The 22,091-nt window shown below is 42.0% G+C and overlaps 1 protein-coding gene across 8 annotated transcripts; it reads left to right on the forward strand.

The window, feature by feature from the left end:
- Positions 1 to 910: 910 nt before the first annotated feature.
- On the forward strand, positions 911 to 21,606 carry LOC103474479 (calmodulin-regulated spectrin-associated protein 3-like). Of its 8 annotated transcripts, none has more exons than XM_008425530.2 (19): positions 911 to 1,133; positions 6,716 to 6,993; positions 7,602 to 7,742; positions 8,748 to 8,834; positions 9,494 to 9,529; positions 10,162 to 10,209; positions 11,743 to 11,881; positions 12,611 to 12,750; positions 13,408 to 13,501; positions 13,592 to 13,643; positions 14,245 to 14,306; positions 14,390 to 14,420; positions 14,573 to 17,024; positions 17,922 to 18,043; positions 18,130 to 18,401; positions 18,494 to 18,590; positions 19,148 to 19,263; positions 19,683 to 19,801; positions 19,908 to 21,606. In XM_008425530.2, exons 1-19 carry the CDS (start codon positions 998 to 1,000, stop codon positions 20,247 to 20,249), a joined length of 4,764 nt encoding a protein of 1,587 aa, XP_008423752.1. In that variant the 5' UTR covers positions 911 to 997; the 3' UTR covers positions 20,250 to 21,606. The 8 variants fall into 8 exon arrangements, with proteins under 8 accessions (XP_008423752.1, XP_008423838.1, XP_008424152.1 ...); XM_008425616.2 differs by having other exon boundaries at positions 19,151 to 19,263; XM_008425930.2 differs by having other exon boundaries at positions 14,675 to 17,024.
- Positions 21,607 to 22,091: the final 485 nt, after the last annotated feature.

Raw genomic sequence — 22,091 nt, forward strand, 5'->3', positions numbered from 1 at the left:
TTTTTAAATGTTTGGATTACCTTTTTGTTTTTCAAACACATACATTTGATATTTTTTTCTAAAAAAAAATGTTTGCTATTTTTTTTGTAGAAAGTTGTTTTCTATGTCCAATGGCCCTAATATGCCTTTGCGTGAAGTTTGTTTGAGAACCTTAAACATCATCATGGATAAAACGGGTCAGAGAAGAAGCTATAGCTGTTTAAATGGGATACAATATTATGCTATGCTATTCAAAGTTTTGAACATCTCACAGARCTCTGCTTAATCCATCAGCAAAAAAACTAAAACCTTGAACTTTTTCACATTTTGTCTAATTCACGTGTTTTGAATGGATCTTATAGACTAAGGCATATTTGAAAAGTGACACCAAAATATGTTTTTTAATTCTAAATGTAATAAAAATTCGAAAAGTGTGGCGTTCACTCTTTATAGTAAGTAATTTTAAAGATCTCAACTGATCATGAATCGATTAGAAATCGTAGTGAAGCAGGAAGATGTGTGTTTGATAAAGGGTGCCCTCTTGTGGAGAGATCGAGATACTGCTACGGGAATCTCCCCAATCCCAAATCTTTAAATTTGTCACCGAGGGCGTTAATGTTTCGTATTTATTAAGAAAAAACAAAAACAAACAAACAAACAAACAAAAAAAAAGAATAAAAAGTGTCCGACTTGACGTCTATAGGTGTAAACGAAGCAAAAATAAAGGATTTGATGTAGATATTGAGCGCATCTTGCTTTCTGTCAGATGTGACGTTTCGGGGGGCGTGGAGCCTCATTGATCGAAGCGAATCGGTGTCTTTTCCACATATAGTGATTATTAACAAATTCCAACCGTAAGTGACCAGCAAATTTCTTTAAAACATGTTTAGCTCTTACGCTTCATGTGTGTGAGAGCCCGTGCTTGCATCACAGGGTCCTCCTTCATCACTCCTCCTCCTCATCATCATCATCATCCTCATCCTGCTGCTGCTGCTCCTTCTTCCTCCACATCGCAGCCATGGTGGACTCTCCCAGCGCCATGAAGAAAACCTTCACGGTGCCGGAGATCAAGCCGCTGGACAAGTACGACTTCGCCCGGGCCAGGATGTGCGCCAGCGTCCGGTGGCTGCTGTCCAAGTCGTACGGCTCTGCAGGTACGGGCTCCCCCATCACCGGGGGCGCCTCTTGGGGTGGGGCGCTTTAATGCCTGATCCCGCTATAAATGGAGCTCTGAGTTGTTGTTGCTGTTGTTGTTCTTCTGGGGGGGGGGGGGGATAATGCCTGATCCCGCTATAAATGGAGCTCTGAGTTGTTGTTGCTGTTGTTGTTCTTCTGGGGGGGGGGGGGAAACCATGAGCATCTTTCCGCTCTGCGTCCTCCTTGGTGAAGAAGCCCGGACTGACGCTGCTCCTGCCGCCGCGGCCTACCGGCGTCTCCCCCACTCCCCCCTCGGTAGATGGGGCGCTGAACTGCTGCAAGGCTTTCAGCCAATTATTAGACGTGAAAATGAGGCTTGTCAGGAGGAAATTCCCCCCGTGGACCGTGATGCGTGAAGGAGCTGCACGGGCTGCAATGCAACAAAGCCCATTGTGAGAGTCAGTCCGTCAGGCCCGTGGAGCGTTTGTAATTTATTTATATTGAGTCAGTCCGAACAGAAGATGCTTTATTTCTGTCTGTCTCCGTTAGGAACCGGGTTTTGTGTGCTGCACATGGCTGTAAATGGGTCAGAGCTTCATAATTGTGTCAGTGTTACGCACGCACGCGGGGTTACTGCGGGAGCGCGTGCTGGTGTATAGTGAAGGTGACACTGTGAGAAAACGGAGTATTTATTTTTTATTTTTTTAAGGGAATATCTGCTACAAAAATCAATTACCATAAGTGCCAAAACCTCTATGGAGACAAATTTTTGACATCTGCATGTCGCGTTCATTTGATCTGCAAGATGCACGCGCGCAGAATAAAGCGCAGTCTGCTGCAGCCTCGTTTCATTCTGCCTTTCTGATGCTTGGATGACGTTTTTCTTCTTATCGATCAGTAACGTGGTATCGATCCGTCATTGGTTTTCATTTTAGGCTAATTTATTATCTGTCCATTCACCCGCCTCACCTGGAATATGATCGAAAATCAGTTTTTCTTTTCATATTTTTCATTTGATTCGTTTTTAAAATTTAATTCACTCAATAAATATGAATAGTATAACAAGTAAAAGAAATCATGAATGAACATTTTATTAGTATAAAAAGACAATTAACTATTCAGCTCAGAAGACTATTACAAAATACACAACTAAACCTGAGCTTATTCACCGCTAACCCTTCATCATAATGATTTTTCAAAGGCTCTTTTAAATGCAGAAACAGATTGTTTGTTTTATCTCGTTAAGATTGTTCCATACACTGACATCTTTAAATGAAACACGTTTTTTTGTCCTTTCTGAATCTAATGTTTTAGTTTAAGATATTAAACGAGCAATGCTGATGACAAGTTTAATATCACGATAAATCACGATATGAGCGTTTCATATCACTCGATGTCAATAATTTTGTCGATATCAATAACTGAAATATTGCCAAAATTGTGGCGTGGCCTTTCCTGTTTTATCCAGTTTTCTCTTCACACTGTTATTGTTTTTCATTTTGAAGCAGTTATGAGTAAAGGTGACAAAACCTGAAGCTGCTGCTACCCAAGTTACTCAATGCGTTGCTGCTAGGCAACCTACAGACAGACCGCCAACCAAGCTTACGTCACTGAGGTTGAGCTGCTAAAGCAGAATGCTGTGCCGCTATGTGTCGGAGCTCAGTGAACATTCTATATATTGAACATTGAATATTCTATCAGATGTATTATCTATTGATATTGATTGTGTGTCTATATTGTAACTGATTTCTTGTCTAGCCAAAATGAATATACAGTCCTTAGGCAAACTGGAGAGAGAACATTTTGATGCAATCACAAATTCTGTGTTATTCTGGGTGAGTATTTTTATTAAAATTGGTTAAATCCTGGCAGAGAAGCAGTTTTTCAGTATAGTCAGTTTAAATATGGTTATGATCAGAGCGCCTTCAGGAGCGTAATGTTAGCCTGCGTTATCTAAAATGGCAGTTTTAATGTGTGTTTGGGGTTATTGTGCTGTTTGACCAGTTAAGCGAAGGTTGAGCTAAAGGTTTTGGTAAAAGTCCTCATGTATCATTTCATAAGCCATGTGCAATTAGGGCTGTGTAATTTTTTCAATTACACGATATTGATCAATATTTCATTTCCCCAGGAAATATCGATTTTCCATCCATAAGTATTGATATATTAAATCCTACTTTGAGTTTTATATCAAATCCACGAGTTAAATGAGTTATTAAAAATGTCACGTATTAAAACAACCAGTTACAATTAATTAAATAATGAAATGAAATAGATTAATTACATTATCTAATATAAGTAAATAAGACATGAAAAAGGTTACTTTTCTGCATAACCAAATACACAAAGCCAAACAACTAACACTTAAACAAAGCAAATGTATAACAAAAACAACATTTAGTACACCAATATGACGCCATCAGTTCAATTAATTTAATTAATTTAAAGTCCATGGAACAATGACAAAATCACTCTGTCCCCTTAAAATCATTCAGAAAATTGTATAAATGTATCGCATCAAGCCGTATTGTTTGCTGAATATCATGATATATATATTGTATTGTGAGCAGAATATCGCATATTGTATTGTATTGTATTGCTACAATACAATACAATTAGTGTATTGCTACAGCCTTATGTGTAATGCACCAGTACTACTGGCAGCAAAACATATCCTCAGTATGATGCTACCACCCCCATGCCTTACAGTGAGGTTAGTAAGTTAACCCTTGATTGATTCAAACACTCCGCTTGTTGAAGTGATCAAATAGCATGTCTGGCCATGAAAGCTTTTTTGGGTTCACTGGTGAAAGTGACAAATTCAAATTTGATGGGTTTTTTTTTTCTTTTTGTCTTGGCCAACATGACTTTATTTTTAAAAATCCCACTGCTGTTCCAGCAGCTTGGGCTGTTCKTGGACTTCAATTACCCAATTTTCTTTCATCTGAGGGTGACAGATTAGTGGGACAGCTGGTATTTGGGTGGATAAGCCTAAAATCTGCACATTATAGAAGCTAAACCTGAGGTTTGACCTAGCTGAGCTTTTCTTTTTCTGGCTTTGTCAGCTTGTGAATTAAAGACGTCCTTCGTTCATCATCGGTTGCTTGTGTCAGGGTCCAAACTCTGCTGAGTAACACGGTGATGTCACTGTATTTCTTCTCCATGTTTGGAGACCTGAGTGGTCTGGAGGAAAGATTGCGTAAATACTCGATCTCTCCTGGTGATTATGGGACCTTTTCGAGTAATTACGAGATCTTATCTCATTTCCAAGATCCGTAACTCGTTTCTTTATCCGTAATTATCGTTTCTTTGGTGAAATGCGATGCGCTTCAGCAGAAATGTGCGCTGATGGTGACATTAAAACACTCCTTAAGTTGCGGATCTAAAAATGAGAAAAGTAGACTTTCCCACAACATGGAATCTACAAATCAGTCCCTGCTGAGAATGAAAACGTGTTCGTTTTCCTACATGCGTGTTTTCATGCAATGCCTCAAAATGTAACTTATCACTTGTTAGTGTTGTTTACATCATGACCCCTGCTCTGCAGTCCCGTCTCATTGCCTCAGCCCTGATCGGGACAAATGGCTGCATGGTTTCCATGGCGACCAAAGGCCTTTTTTCCTCCCTGGAGCAGCAGAAAGAGCAAGACAGCATACTCCCCTCCCCTCCCCTCAGCGGATCGTGTCACTCAGCTGTAAAGTCCTGCTGATGAAGGGCCGCAGTCAGAGGATGAGGGGAAGGCGGGGCTTACATGAGGAACGCCACCCACATCAGGAAAGATCAAATCACTGCTTGGTCTCATTAGATATCATGTTCAGACACAAAACAACAGCTGTTTTGCAAGAGCTGCAGAGTCTGAGGTTTCATTTCCTTCCAGTTTTAAGGATCATCCAGAACAGGAATGTGGGTCAGCTGTGGAAGAGAGCATGAAAAGATCCACTCATACTGGTTTGATGACTGCTCTCTCTCTCTGCCTGTCTTATCAGAGTTGAGCTGTTCATGCACATGATGACATTATCCTCTCCTGACTTTACCATCACCTAATTCCCGCTGTCAGGAAAAACGCCTCTGGCTTTTTCCAGAACTTACTTTTTATCTTTCCTTTTCTTCTACATCCTCTAGCGCAGTAATGCTGCAGTTTCATGTGCACCAACCTGCAGCAGAGCCTCACCAGGGATTTCCTTATCAGAGAACAATGCAGAGTTGACCTTTTTTCTTTTTACGTCTCATATCTGCAGAAAGGTCAAACATTTCCTCTATCTGCACCAAACTGCTGGGCGTAAAATGAGAGATCAGTACCTTTATTTCAAATAGCTGTAATGAAGATTTAATCATTTTTAATGAACTCGTTCAAATTTTTATGCTATCTTTCATTTTCAGGCACAAAGTATATCGTTCTCCTTAGTAGGCGTGATGTCATCATCATTCAGCTTCAGCTTTATTTATCGGTTAGCTAACAAGGACAAAACAGGAGGTCTCTTGACTGAGATAAATCTTAATACATCAACAAATCACCTCTTTTGTATAAAAATATATTCAGAATGAGTTTGTATTAGTTTGTGTGTCCACAGTTCCTTGAGCCAATGATATTTCATTGTATGTCTGTAAGAACCAGTAAATGAAATATGTTTCACCAAAAACATACTTTAATAATTCCCCAAAAAATTAGAAGAAGACCTTCCATCATTTCCCGTCTCTTTTCCCGGCACTGTATTGTGAACAGTCTGAATTTACATCATACTCTTAAAGTCATTGCGATCACTCAAATATTTCCTTAGACGTGTTTTATGAAGCCCAAATGTTTAGCCTATTCAAGAAAATGTTTTTGTCGCATCAGCTGTCTTGTTTTTTGCTTTTAACTAAAACAACTTAATGCGAGTATTCATAGTCCTTGAGCTTTTCCATATTTTGTCAATTTACAGCCACAAACATAAATATATTTCAATGGAATGTTATGTGAAAAACCAACAGAAAGTGGTGTAAAACTGTGAAGTGAAAAATAAATTATTTTTTTACTTTTTTAGGTTTTTACGAATAAAAAAATAAAACACCTTCCCTATTTTGCCGAGTTGCCTTCACATGTCGCCTGACCACCTGTGTAACCCAGGGGTCACCAACCTTTTTGAGCCTGGGAGCTACTTCACGGGTCCAGAGCAACACGAAGGGCTACTTTTCTTGGCTCAACCTTTATAACAATACATATGATTACATGCCGTCTAATAATATTAATGTTAGGGACTATTCACAATAGTTATCAGTAATTATTACCATGGCAGCTATGGTTAATTGCTATTATGTGATCAGAAGTTCTTAGTTCAGTTTTAAGTTTGATTCCCTTTCTTAGCTTTTCTGTGCGATTCAAAATTTCCCACAAGGGGCGACAGGGGGCCCGCAGGCACCACGTTGGTGGCCCCTGGTGTAACCTAATCTCAGTACAAATACAGCTGCTGAAAAGTCCAAGGCTTATGAATACCTTTGCAAGCCCCTGTAACCCTTGATCATCTTTTAATTAAGGATCCTAAATCTGACTATAAGCTTTTTCTATTTCAAAGTATTGCGTCCAGACGGACCATCTAACTCCAGGTTCTCTTTACGTTTCCAGAAAACGTACCAGTGGAGCTTCGGGAGCCGCTGTACAGGGACCAGTACGAAGAAGAGCACCTGAAGCCGTCTGTCGCCAAGCTGCTCCTTTCTCCAGAGATCTACTGTCGAACCCAGGCCCTGCTGGCTCAGGGACACAAGGGCCCCGCTCCGGCGTCGCAGGGGCCCCCGGCCGACAACTCGGCTCTGCTGCAGTTCCTCACCAAGAAAGGGTTCTGCCCGAAGGTGCAGGAGGCCGACATCACCGAGGAGGACCTGAGCAAGAACCCCATCAACACGGTGCGTCTGTGTGTGTGTGCTATGTTTCCAGTCAAGGGAAATAAAAAAAGGAAGAGTTGAATATATATTCATCCATTGTCTTTACACCCTTGACCCTTAGTGGGGTCAGGAGGGGTGCTGGTGCCCATCTCCAGCTAACGTTCTGGGCGAGAGGCAGGGTACACCCTGGACAGGTCGCCAGCCTGTCGCAGAAGTTGAATATATATTTATATATAATTATATTTATGTAAGCATTTACTGTTATAACGTCAACTGTATCAAAGTCAGCGTGTAACGTTGCATAATAGACCAGGGATGCGCGATATATCGGCGTTAACATCGGTATCGGCCGATATTAGTTGTAACTGAATATGTAACTGAATAAATATTCTCTCTTCTAATCCACATCTAGTGAAGTGAATCACTTAATGCAAATATTTTTATTTAATCATCCTGTAGAAATAAGTTTTCACTTTGACATTGGAGGGTTTGTTTGACATTAAAATTTTGTTGATCATCATCGATTTGTAAAAACAATAAGAGAGCAAAAACATAAATCAGTTTGCTGCCAGTGTTGGATCTGTTTCCTCTCGGTACTGATCAGATTGTCTCGCATCTGATCGATGCAGAAAGCGCATCTGGCCCTCATCGACTCGCTGATGTCACTGTCCGCCAAAGAGACGACCGAGCAGGTCAAGATGGCGGCTGAGGCGGAGCAGATCGGCGTCGGGGCGCCGTGGGAGAACGCTCTGCTGTTCTGGGTCAACCGGGTGAGGCTCCAGTACCAACCAGAGTTCTGGTTTCTGTCAGGATTTGTGGTTTAAACATCAAAGGTTTTATTGGTGATCATCTCAGCAGAACTTTAAGAGGATTTGTTTCAGTCAGCAAAGAGACAGTAGTTTTATATGAATGAAGAAGCTACAATATCTCAGATAAAGAAATATTTAAATTATTTTATTACCAAAAAAAGGAGAGAAAATGGACGGTTTTCTGTTAGGCTTCATCAAACCAACTTTTAAAAAAAACAACCTTTTTACACAGGTAAATGTTCATGACACTATGGAAGCCCATTTCTGCCATAAAAGAAAAAAATAAAAGTCAGACAGCATGTCATAATTATGAGTTTTTACGTGATAATTATGAGTTTTAGCATCATCATTATGAGTTTTAAAGTTGTACTTACAAGAATAAAAGTCATAACTATGAGATTTAAAGTTATAATTTCAACTTTCAAAGTCATAATTATGGGATAGAAAGTCAATGTTTCTCAAAGAAGGCTTGCTCCAGTACCTCATAATTATGACTTTGTATCTCACACTTATGATGTCATATCTCAGAATTATGACTTTGAATCTCATAGCTATGACTTCGAAAGTCTCAGTTATGACTTTATATCTCATACTTACAACTTTAAAATAAAAAATGCGACTTTGAATTGAATAATTATGACCGAAAATCTCAATTACGACTTTGTATCTCATAATTATATCTTATAATTTTGACTTTATATCTCATGATTATGACTTTTAAAGTCCACAATATGAATTTATATCTCATACTTTATAGTTGATCATAACAGCCCAGCTGGTAACAGGTGTTGTGTAAGGAAGACTGTAGTTGATTCCCTCATTGATTTTGCATTAATCCCTCATCCTCTGAAAGCACATGACAACAGTAGAAAGGAATGTCAACAAATAGATGGATGGATTTAAAGAATGCTCTTCTTATTTTGGTAATAACTTTGTGTTTGTTTCTCATGTGTTTTGCACTTTCAGTTGAACCAGAAGTTAAGAGAAAGCACAGAGGAAGAGGAGCTTCCCAAGTCACAAACATGCACCGATCTGCAGCCTGTTCAAGAATCGGTAAAAAAAACAAACAACAAAAGCATGTTCACAGATCAGTCGCATAATGCCTTCATTGGCCTTCCTCCGCTAACCTCAACCATCACCAAACACTGTTCTAACCACACTGTAGCTGCGTTTCCATTACAAATGTGTGCAAAACTTTGCAAATATTCCGCTAACATCAAAAAAACACAAATTCGCAATTGTGGTGTTTACATTAAGTGAGAAAACGCAATTAAAATCACACCTGAATAAGTTTCATCACGTCATAATAAGCCATGAAAAAACATATTGCGTCATCATTCGCCTGTCACTTCCTTTCGTCTTATTCTTCTCGGCAACATCTGGTTGTTGATCACGTGACTTGTGCGACTGGAAAAAAAAAGTTTTGCGAAAAGAAAAAAAACACTTAACCTAGCGCCAAAACGTATTACTTTTTTTTTAAATTGCCGTGTTTTTATTAAGCAAATTAGTTTTTGAAACGTCAAATTGCTCAGTTATATGGTCAATGGAAACGCAGCTCGTGTTGTCTACAGCTAACACCCGGCAAAAGCCATAATAAAAGCTCCTTACTATTGCTAACATTTAGCGACGATGCAGCTTCTAACTGCGGCTTCGGTCTGCTTGTGTCTTTTCTCCCCCTGTGCGCCTCTCTGTCTTTCTTTGCTTCCCGGCAGTGCCAGTCCAACCGCTGGTACTGGAAACTAGTCCCCGTAAGTGTCCTCCTCTCTTGTCCTCTTCGTGTCTCTGAAACTGTCCGTCTGCTGTGGCTGACCTTACTGTGCCTGCTGGAAATGTCGCACATATTTCTTATGTGTCCTCCTGGGAAATAGTTTTTTATTTTAATTTTTTGTGAAGGATCATTACAGTTAAAACATCCTCTGAGGAGTTAAAGGGAGCATTTGTTTGTGTTACGTGATTTGTAGGTGCTTTTTGTTACAAACTGATGCTTGTAAATGTGTTTCTGATGTCTACGTTCAATCATCGGATTGAGTCGAGGGAGAGAATGAGGGTGTTGGAAAGAGAAGATGGAGGTGCAATATAAGTAGTCATGCCCTCTGAACCTTTCCACATTTGTCATATTATAAACCCTTGAATCATTTTTGCCTCAGCTTTATAAATATATCCCACTTTGTATTGGCCTCTATCATTGGCCAAATGTGATTATGATGTGACAAAATGTGTAAAAGCTCCAAAGGTCTGAATACTTCCACATGTCCCAGTATCTACCTCTCTTCCTCCGCCTTCAGAGCAGAGCCATGTTGTGGTGTGGAGGTTTCCATAGTGACCGGCCCCCTTGTCATTTATGCCCGTTTCCCTCTCTCTGCCATCCCTCCCCATCCAGCATGCTATCGCTTTTTGTTTGAAGGAGTCGGGGAATAAGCCTGCTGTGGTAACGTATTACATCTCGCTCTTCTCTCACTCCCATCCGACTGACCCACCGATCCATCGCCACACCACTCACCTTCGACCCGACTGACTGACCTCTACGGTGGCCTTCAAGTGCAAATCACTTCGACAAACCACTAAACACGACTATACATTTAAAAACACAACCACATATTCCAAAACACAGCAACATTAACTAAGCACAAGCACAAATTAAGAAAACAGAACAACATTAGCCAAACAGAAGAAACTGGACGATCCCACTTCTGTCTTTAGAACAGTAAAATAATCTTTGTTTAGATAGACAGGAAGTCAGACACAGTGCTATGTTTTGCCCAGACTGTGAAAAAGAACAAGGCTGAGCTTCATATTATGTCCTGACTCAAAATATTCTTGGATACCTGTGGCTACGTTAGCATTCATATCTTCAACAAACGCACAAAACCCAGAATAACTGCTGGTCCTGAAGTTGAAAGTGGTGTCGTCCAATCAGAGGTTTCCTATTGGGACCTAGTTCTACTGTTTTGCTGATGTCATTGTGTTTTGTAGTTTGTAATTTTGCTTAGTTCACTTTGTTTTTGAACTTGTAGTTGTGTTTAGCGAACCGTTGAAGTGGCCACCGTAGGATTTCGCACCAACAGCTGCTCCAACCCCGAGGTTGGGGACGGTTGGGATCTAAATCATCTGCTTTCAGCACTGCTCACTCCCACTCATGTTTCTGTGTTGGAAAGTCGTGCTAAAGGAGGCAGATCRTCGATGTTTGATGATGGAACATCTTCAACCTCCTCCAACAATGCGGCAGAAGTTACAGTCAATGCACTCAAAGTCATGTGACACCTTTTTCTTTCCGTTTGTCTCACCTGGACAATAAACCATCTAAGCAGTAACATTCACGGCTTTTTAATTTAATCTCAAAGACTTTAAACTACCAGAAGCGGTCCAACTTTTCTGTTTTCGTTGCATGGACGCTGGATAGCACATTCTTGTTTATCACGCACATTTTTCTAACCAAGGCTATTTTCATGACCGTTTCTTTTCATGATTAAGCTTTGCCCGGCAGCCATTTGGTTGGTGTATGTGTGTGTGTGTTTGTATTTATTAAATGCAGCTTGTGCTTTGTGTGGGATTTTCTTCTAACTGCAAATTGCCTGGCTTCACAGTTTGAGTCATTGCTTTTGGTTCTCATGCAATGGAAGGCTTGCGCTGCCTGGTTCATGTTTACAGGGTTCCTACCTTTAATTCCCACACGGCTGACGTTCTAGACTAAAGTATTTTTAACTCCGCACATTTTCAGAGTTCTATACTTTCCTGGAAATAACTTTAAACAAATTCCAAACTCTCCCAGACTACATGGGAACCCTGTACTTTATTTTGTTTGCTTCTTTTAAGCCTATTTCAAAGTTGTACTTGTATTTGTGCTCAACACAACTGTCTCCTGTCCTGTCTGAGCTCATCTTTCTGTGTCTGTTTGGGGAGCTCTTATTTTTTTAACTCCCTGTCTAAACATCTTTTGCTGTCCTGTGTTGTTCTCCTCTAGATTCGCTATAGAAAGGACAAAGTGCAGTCCAAGCTGACTCCCACTTTCCCTTTGGTTTCTGCGGTCAAAGATCTGTCTAACGGCTGCGCCATAGCTGCTGTTCTACACTACTACTGCCCCAGCCTGCTACCTCTAGAGGGTACTAACAAGAACATACACTGCAGTTAAAAGTCTAACAAATCAAAAAATAAGAGACTCGATCATGGTTTCTTGCAGTAACATAATCTTACAAGGAATGTTAAATGAAAAGGAAAAAAATAACATGTTGGAAAATCTGCTTCTTTTGGCCAAACATCAAACTAAGAAAGACAGGAAAACATACCGTTCAACTAAAACTTATGTGTTTATAGAAGTCAAGGAATGACAACAGGAAAATAGATATTGGCCAATATCTGATCATGCACACACTGCAAAAAGGCAAAAATATTCAAAGTATTATTGGTCTAAATTCTAGTGCAAAGGTCTTTGTTCACTTGAAATAAGACAAAATTAACTTACAGCAAGATATAGAAACTTGTTTTAAGTCAATAATTTCTTTAAGTTGACTAGTTCTGCTGGTAGATTATTCCACTTATTAAATAGATTAAATGTCATGTTACATCTGCTAACTAGTACTTTTTCATCAATATTAAAGAATTATTTACTTATAACAAGTTCCTATATCTAGCAGAAAAGTTACTTGTTAGTTTTGTCCTATTTCAAGTGCACCGGGATATTTGCACTAGAAAGCAGACAAAAATTACTCTGTAAGTTTTTGTTTTTGTCAGAGTAATAATGAAAAGGTTTAAAACGATTATAAATTCAACAGAATACATGAATTACCACCATAAAGCACACCTTCATGTGTTCCTGTCTGCTCTGGTTACAGATGTTTGTCTGAAGGACACCATGTCTGTGGCCGACAGCGTCTACAATCTGCAGCTGATCAAGGAGTTTTGTGAGAGCAACTTACAGAGCTGCTGCCCCCTGGCTGTGGAGGACCTGCTTTACGCTCCACCAGCGCTGCATGTAGGCATACAGATCTTTCACAGTGATGACGATATTGCTAGATATCAAATATAAAGCACTCTGCAAAGATCTTGTGTCATCTGTAATTTCTAATTATTTTGTTGCAAGCTAGCTCTCTTTTTGAATCTATGCTAGTTTCTAAGCTAGCAAATCCAGACTTTCCTTTAATCATTTAAAGAGGTATTGCTGTCTTTAAAAATTTTCTAACTGTTTCCACATTTTGGACTTTGGGTGCCTTTCCACTTATTCCTAGCTGCTGGCTATTTCCTCATTTATCTATTAATAAATCTGGAAAGTGGACTAGTGGAGGGCTAAGTCGACATCATAGTATAAAGAAATCAAAAATATTTGCACAGTGCTTTATAGATGGAAAGAGTGTAGATGTTCTCAAGTACATGTTTGTATGTACAAAAAGCCTCTTGGAGAACAACAGTCGGGTGGGATGTGGTCGACTTATTGCTTTTCAGACGCACCGGGATGGAGAAGAAATGATCACTTAGCGACCGCTAGTTAGCAATCAACATGAGACCTTAGCATATATAGGATTCAGTGGGAATGCTGTTTGTTGTGCTCTTTGGATAATGGCAATCAGCAGTATTTATCATTTGGCCCGACAGCATTGTAATAAATGGCAGTGTAACTATTTATTCGCCGCAGCTGAATATGATGAGCTTCATAGCAGAGCTTCTGGAGTGGTTTGAGGTGAAGAAGCCTGATTTTGTGAAGCCCACCCAACCCATTGACCTCACAGGTTAGTGCCTCCACCACGCCTCATTTGTTTTAATCATGGCTATGTGCGTTTTGGTAACACTCACCCTGTATTTGTTTGTGTATCTTCTAGATGTCTCAGGATTACTTGACTGTACAAGTCCTGTCAGCGGGAACAGCAACAGGTACCAGCTTCCTGTTAGACACACTTGATGTATTTGGTATTGGAAAACATTTCATTGCAAAATCATTTGCAATTGATAAAAACATAGAAGCGATATTTACTCTAAAATGACGGAAAACTAGTAGATACAATTGTATTAGACATGTACTTCTGCTATGGTTTGCTGAGACGTCCATTGTTAAAATAAAAGCTACAGTGAATGCTGTTTTACCTTTTACCTTTAAGTCAATTGGAGGTTCTTCATGTTCTAATTCTCTCAAGGCATTTCACGTGCGAATGTATAGCCGAGGATTTGGACTTCTCACATTTTGACATCTGTTGCTGTCATTTGCATAGATAGATTCTACAATGACATTTGGAGCAACTTGAAAAGAGAGTTTTGTAGATTAAAGTTAAATTCTGAGGTGTGAGTGAAGTCTAATTTGTGCTAAAAGGGAGTCAATGTAAAGGGATGATATTAAACTTTTTTTCTGTTTCAAGTTATTTAAGAGATGTTTTTCATGTTTGCTTGCCATCAGTAAATTTGTCTGTTAAACATAAACACTCAGAAATGCTAAAAGCTAAATAATTGGATGTCTCTAACTCTGTTATTTCTCTGGTAGTGGCTCTCCATCGTTCATCTTCAAACAGCCTTTTGTGCCCATCTCCTCCCCGGTGTCTCCAGGTATGATAATCTACACTTTGCATCCCAGCAGCATTGTACACTTTCTTACACTTTCATTGATTGTGTTCAACAACCCTTCGCAGAAAACAAGAGCTGGACAAAGAAACAAATCACGTACGTAAACACAAAAGCTTCTTGTTTTAGTATTGTAAACGTGTCGTATTCGTATTTTAATTTCTTTACTCTTCTTATGTTGGCTTCTGTGGTTTCTGCTTCTCAAACGCTCGTTGGCATCCATCTCTGTGTCATCACCCACCACTCTGCAGTCGTCCTCTGTCAGCAGTGACTTTCAGCATCCCATTCGGCCTGGACAGTGATGTTGACATTGTCATGGGAAACCCAATAGATTCTGTCTTTCGCTCTGTCAGCACCGACAACCTCGCCACGGGCATCCCGGCTCTGAGCTCACCAGCAGCGGCAGCAGGGATGACTCGCGTCCCCTTTAGCCCTCCGGAGGACCTGAGCCACCTGGTCAGCGCCTCGGCCCCATCACAGCGTTCCTCCTGGGTCCCCTATGCACAAACGGCACCGTTGGGAGAGCTGCCGACCATCGAGGAGGCCCGGCAGGTGGTTCACATACCCGGTGGAAAAGACAGGAAGAAGGGAAGATCGACTGAGAAGAGTGGACGAGATGGGTTTACAAGCCGGCCGGAGCCAAGGCTGTGCCCAGAGGGAGCTCCTGCAGGGTTCTTTCTGCACTCCCCTGAAGAGGACGGCCCCCTGCTCAGCAGCTCGGCTCCCTGTCGCTCTGGCGTCCAGTACCGACCGGTCAGAGGGGATGCCGGGAGTGCTGAAAGACCAGGTCGGAGAGAGAGATCAAGAAAGCACTCTGATATGTCGCGTGACGATGACTCCGTCTTGAGAGATGGCAGCATTGACTCATCCGAAGCATCGGATGACGCTCCCAGAAACGCCCCCGGGAATATTCGGCCGTCTGCCGGCAGAGAGAGTCACAGCAACAGCAGCCCACGCATGACGAGCTTTGCCGAGCGCCGGGACAACAGACGGAGACACCCCGCCACTCCCGGGGAAGAGTTGACTTCTGCTCCGACCCCAACGACCCCAACCCCAGGCACGCCATACACTCCCTCCACACCAGTGTCCAGTCAGCAGGGGAGTCCGGGTCCCAGAGGGTCAGAGCTGGGCTCTGAAGCCTGGGAGCTGGGTGCCCGACTTGAAGAGAAGCGCAAAAATATCGAGGCCCAAAAGAGACGCATCGAAGCTATTTTTGCGAGGCACAGGCAGAGGCTTGGAAAAAATGCTTTCCTTCAGCTGAAAAGAGAGCAAGGCGAGGGGGGAGTGGAGGGTGCAGAGGAGGATGGCTTGACCCTTGAGGAGCGTCTGACTCGAATGGAGGAGCAACTGAAACAGGAGGAGGAGAAGGAGACGGAGAAAGACAAGCTGCCCGTTTCCAACTCTCCTCGTTTGGAGAAACAGGTCACCTTCTCTGTGGACAGTAAGAAAGCAGGCGAGAAAGAAAAAGGAGCAGAGACGGGAGAAAAAAAAGGCACAGAGAAAGGAGGGGAGGGTGTCATCGTGGAATACAATGAGGTGGTGCAGAAGTTGAGTGAAGCCCTGCAGTCTCTCCAAAAAGACATGCAGAAACTTACGGAACAGCAGCAGCAGCTCATGAGTAACCAAAGACCTAGGAATATGCCCAAAACCACCCCACGAAGTAGCTCCAAAACTCCACCTCACACACCAACAAAGACGCCACCAAGAACACCGACCAGGACTCCCTCCAGGGGCGCCACTAAGGCCTGGGTGATCCCTTCTGCTTCCAACACCCCTCCTGCCTCCTCCCCATCCCGCCGCTCCCACCTTCCTTCCTCCTCCGCCTCTCCCAAGGCGGTCATCTCCAGCTCATGCCCAGCGCCTCGAACTAAGCTCCACTTCTCCTCCTCTCCTCGCAGCCCCAAACACAGCACCCGTCCTCACCACCACCAGCCCCACCCACGGCCCTCTGAGCTCAAGTTCCCTCCGCTCAACCGCGTTTTGACGCCAACCCAGAACGTGGACACCATCCCGCACCTGCGCCGTGTCTCTCCCAGCAAGTGTCAAGTCCAGACATCGTCTTCCTTCCGCATCGGCGGACCTCGGACCCCTCAGGAGCCTCCTCAGCCCACTCAGCAGCAGCCGCCGCCTCCTGACGAGAGCACCTCAGACACGGGCTCGAGTGAGACGCCCACCCAGTTCAGCCTGGAGCTGGAGCAGGAGGACTCCGAGTCCGTCGGGGCACTGCCGGTCTTGCCTCAGTTCAGGCAAGAGAGGCCGAGGGCTGCCGGAGGCAGCAGCTCCGGTGCTCCTTCCGAGTGCTCATTTGAGAGCGACACGCTGACCCTTTCTGCTGCGTTCAGCGCAGGAGGTGAAGGAGAAAGAGACGACGTACCTATGCAGCCCTGCAGCCTGATTGAGGTGTCCCTGTCATCTGTTGGGGGGCCAGAAGGGGGCAGCGATGAACCGACTGATGAGGGCCAGGAGTTTTCCTCTGATTCCATGAGTGACCACACAGAATCTGCTGCAGAGGCTGCAAGAGGACCAGTTCCTCAACAGCAAGAAGCAACAAACCTACTTAATCGAGCTGCAGAGGGCAGCGATGGGCCAGAAGCACAAACAGAACCAGCAGAGGAGCGCAGTGGATTCACCAAGGCAGCAGAGCCAGGTGGGGAGAAGAAAGAAGAACATGGGACAAGAGGAGGAGTCGGATTCTTCTTTAAGGTTAGTGTTTAAAATGCTGCACAGCAACAAAATCACAGCAGTTCAGCATATCTGAAAGCTCAGGAACAAATGTAGTTTTCTAAAATGCTCTGCTTTTCAGTGTTTCCCTGAGTCCCTGTGTAGTCGCTACATGTACAGAGTTTGTTTAGGTATTTTCCAAACATGAATGAGAACGGAAAAACAAAACGTATAATTTGTAGTTCCCTATTTCATAAAGCATATGATAGACCAACGCAGACTGATTCATAACCATAAGGTGGAAGGAAATGAAACTTGATTTTCAACATTTTGTTTTACAAATAAAACTCTGAAAAGATGCTGGTAACTAAAATCTAGTGCAACCAACCAGTGACTAATTTAATCTCAATATAAAGAAAACTATTTAATTCAATTCGGTTATTTTTATATAGCACCATTTCACAAGAAATGTCGCCTCGAGGCACTTTGCTAAAAAAGTCATTTCAGTTCAATCACACATATATTCCAGTTGATCCTAATTATCAAAGAGTGCATTGAGCTCAATGAATTATTAAAACTACAAAGTATTTCTCAGTGCAGACGGTTGTAAATGGCCTATTATAGGAGTACTGTTGTGATGTTGTGCAGAAAGCAGGGAGCAGGAAAGAGCGGGAGCTTCTTAAAGAGACAGAGGCCCAGTTTCAAGGCGACAAATTTCAAAATCAAATTTCTTTGAAGTCATGTTTGATATTTATAACATTTTTATAATGACTAAAGTTAACAAAGTTACTTGATTTGCTATCAAATGGCACTATGAGTCTAGAAAATACATAACACCGCCCCTTCAAGGCTCCTGGTTTTCCATTAAAGATTTTTGCATTTTGCCCGTTTTAGGACTTTGCCAGTTACGTGGATGATGGTGCATTTGTGTGTTTGCAGGAGGATGTGCACAGTGAAGGGGAGATGGCTCAGCGGAGAGCTCTGTTGTTAGAAAGACAACAGAAGAGAGCAGAGGAGCTGAAACGGAGGAGACAATGGCATGAGCAGGAGAGAGAAAACAGGTGGACCCTCTGCAGACTTTCTGTTATTTAAATGCTTCAAGTCAAGCCGCTAACGTGACGTAAACCTTCTTCCTTCTGGTCCTCAGACCAGCATCCTCTGAAAGAAGAGCGGCGTCGCCCTCCAACACCTCGCCGTCCCCCACCCCTCCTGCCACCCCAGCACGCCGAGGCGACTTCACGCGAGGGGAGTACGAGCGGCGGCAGCAGCTGAGAATCATGGAGGACCTGGACAAAGTCCTGAAGCAGAAAACGACCAACCACCCGGGTCGGACGGCCACGAAGAAAACCCGCTCACGGCCTCGCAGCATGACCCGGGAGGAAACCAAGCTGTCTCTGAGTCCGGCCAAAGGAGCTGCTGGTAAAATAAGAAAGAAGATGAAGGAGGAGAAAAAAAAATTAGGTAGCAGCATGTGTCAATAGTTAGAACTGACTGAACTTTTGTCTCCTCAGGCTCTCAGCTGACGAAGGTCTACTCACACTCCTCGCTAAACCTTGCAGCTACAGATGAGCCTGGAAACAATAACGACTCCACGAAGAAAGCCCAGAGGTACGCCGCCGTGTCGGACGGTGCTTTACATCTTTTTCTCAGAATAAAACCCAATGTTCTAACATCTCTATTTCAAGCACACACAAAAAAAGTAGAAATGTTGATTTTTGTTACTCAAACTTAAGAGATTCGGTCTTGGAATGTTATTGGACAGGAAATTTGCATATAATTTCTACCAACAGGGTCACAAACTATCACAACTTGAAAAATCTTGGCTAAGAACATCTCTGCAATTTACTGTATAAAATTATTCAAAAAGAAAGTACATATAATGTATTTTGAACTTTTTCAGCTCAAAACTTTCCACATTTTTTCTAGAAAATCCTGCTTTTTTTCTGTAAATTTATTCCTCTTTTTTCTATCAACAATGGCCCCAACACATAACTTACAATACTGCTGTAAATACATCGGATTTAGCAAAACGCCACTTTCCATATTCAATAATGAGGGAACATTTGCAGCTGAGGCCTCTCCCTCCCCGGGTCTCGGTCCTCCAGATGAATCGGGTCATATAGTGAGACCAAGGCTCAGCGTTGTGCTGTTTGTGTTCCCTCCAGCAGCCGTGTTGATTCACCTTCACGATGTGTGACGCCAAGCAGACCCATAAATCAGAACGGAGACAAAGACTGGGAGTCTGGCTCCAACGGGACCTCGCCTGCCCCAGAATACACAGGTACAGCACTAAACGGTGCAGAGGTGCTTTCAGTGTTGTAAGGAATATTAGCACCATGTCAGAGTCTCCTGCTGGTAAATGTGAATCAATCACTATTCCTTCCAAGGAAACAATTCCTGTCGTTTATATTGATCAGTTCTGTTGTTGGTCAAATCAGAGATAAAGTAGATGTCACCTAAAGATGTTGATAAAGTCGTCTACTTTTCCCATCTGAATGTAAATCTATAAAATAATAAATTGACATGACATCAGTTGTTGAGGCTGGCGGTAAAGTACAAACAAAATACTCCTACTGATATGAATAAAAAAGAAAAACTGTAGATAGATCTTAGTGAGCGAAGGAGAAAGTAAAAGGTGGAAACGTCATGTGCTTGAGTGCCGTAATTTTCAGATTTTGCTCATGGCTTTCTGTTTTTCAGGTCCAAAACTCTTTAAAGAGCCAAGCTTCAAGTCTAATAAGTTCATTATTCACAACGCTTTGTCGCGCTGCTGCCTGGCTGGAAAGGTGAACGAGTCACAGAAAAACAAGATAGTCGAGGTGGGGGGTTTCATTTCTTCTTCCTTTTAATTTACAGAAACTCTTCAGATGGTGTGTAAAAATCGTAATTAAAAATGTTAATTTCTTCACTCTGCTGCTCCTCCAGGAAATGGAGAAGAGCACCGCCAACCACTTCCTCATTCTCTTCCGCGACTCCAACTGTCAGTTCAGGGGCGTTTACACCATGAACCCCGACACCCAGGAGCTGGTGCGGCTGGCGGGCGTGGGGCCGCGCTCCGTCAGCTCCGGCCAGGTGGAGTCCATCTTCAAATACAGCTCTGACAGGAAGCAGTTCAGCTCCATCCCATCAAAAACCATGGGGATGAGCGTTGATGCCTTCACCATCCCCAGCCAGCTGTGGCAGGGCGGCGGTGGCGGCGGCGGAACGGGAGGCAGCGGCGGCAGCAGGAGGGCTAGCGTCACCAAGAAGGTGGCCGTCTCCAAGTGAGGACGGCTGTTCTTAGATTATTACAGTGAAAAAGCTATTCGGATATTTATGCGAACACAGATGGATCCTCGTGTGTTAGATTTGTTTTTTTTTAAGTACAAAAAAAAAAACTTCTATTCCCTTTACATCTTTAAAAATGTCCACTGTGCAAATATAGCAGAACAGAAACATATTCTAAAGGAGGAAGTGGAGCATTTCTTTTAAAAAGGTTGCTGATTTACTCAATTTATACCCATTAATTGTTTGAAGTTCAAACTCGAGCTTTTCTGTTGAAAGAAAATACGAAACTTTTTGATTTGCACATTAAAAAAACAAAACTTTTGGATAGTTCCTGTTTCTCTTGGCCTCAGAAAATGCCTTTGAAGACAGATCGACTGACTGAACTTTTGATTTTTTTATTTATTTACTTATTTTTTTACTTTGATGTTAACTCTCCCAGTACCTGTTGCCATGTGGATGAAAGCACATTAAATAGCCATAAACAAGGGATGCAGAGATGAAGGAGGATGCCGTTCGGATGTTATTTATTTCTGGCAGTTTTCATAACTGCAGCATGAATGGTTCTTTACTCTATGTGGTGAAACGATATCACAATGTAAGCTTGTGATTTAATGAAACTTACCATGTGTGAGCATTAGATGCTGATTTAAAATAATGTTTTTGTACAGTAAATTTTCAGCATAATACTGAATGATGTGCGAGAGGAACCTGGACTGTCGTGCTCTCGGGTGGAGATGAGTGCTGATAGCCGACAAATAAATACAAACTTGGATCTGAGTGGATTACTTAATTAAATTTTTTTTATTTCAGAAATGTGCATGATGCATTGTGAACACTATAATAAATCTCAAAAGGAGAAACCAAAACTGAGTTTGAGTAAAGGAAAGCTAGCTACATCCCTTGAATGATTCGTGCAATTTTTTGTTACATTTCCTAGAGTTAAGGACCTACTTGTATCTAAAAAGTTTGAATAGTGCATTAAAATGCAGTAATTCCTCCCAGTCACCTGATTATTGTGGCTGACAGGCAAAAACCTAGAATTTAGTATCTCAGAAAATTAGAATACTGTGGAAAAAAGACATTAATGGAAACTCATGGTGTCACACCCTAATCAGCTAATTAACAAAACGACTGCAAAGGTTTTCCTCAGCCTTAAAAATGTCTCTGATTGGCTAAACAGCCACTGTCTTTTCATTAAATGTTCACAGAACATTATTTTCTCCAAATGTAAAAAAAAAAAAAAAACACATTTCGTAACTGCTGTGTTTTCATTAACTTAGAAACGCAATTAAAATCACACCTGTATAGGTCTGTTCACACTATAAGTTATTAAAAAACATGCAGCGCCATCATCCTCCTACCACTTCCTGTCGTCTTCTTCGTCTTTTCCGCGTGTACGAACATCCAGGTGCTAATCACATGACTTGCATGATGTAAATAAGTGTTTCCGTTGCAGTTTTACGAAATAAACTAACTTCGATACAGCTGAAAAACCCCATTTGAGTGTGTTGACATGTATACTTTTCATTAGCTTGATATTTAGACTTAAAGGATCCGTTTTTGATTGGCCCAAAATAATGTTCTAATTTTCTGACACCGATTTTGAGGTTTTCTTTCTTTACCTGTAGTCATTAAAAATACAAAAAATGAAAGCTTGAAATATTTTTACTTCAATTGCAAATGGCCTAAAGTAGCTTCTAAGCTAGCATGAATTTCCTTCTAGCAGAGCCAGAGCCATTGAATCTGTATGCTAAAGCATACTAAGCTAGTCGTTTCTGAAGTTTTGCCCACATTTATTTGCTATTCTCTCCTTCCACACATTTACTAACGTCACACTGCATT

Source organism: Poecilia reticulata, linkage group LG1 (genome assembly GCF_000633615.1).
Source record: "Poecilia reticulata strain Guanapo linkage group LG1, Guppy_female_1.0+MT, whole genome shotgun sequence".
Lineage (NCBI taxonomy): Eukaryota > Metazoa > Chordata > Actinopteri > Cyprinodontiformes > Poeciliidae > Poecilia > Poecilia reticulata.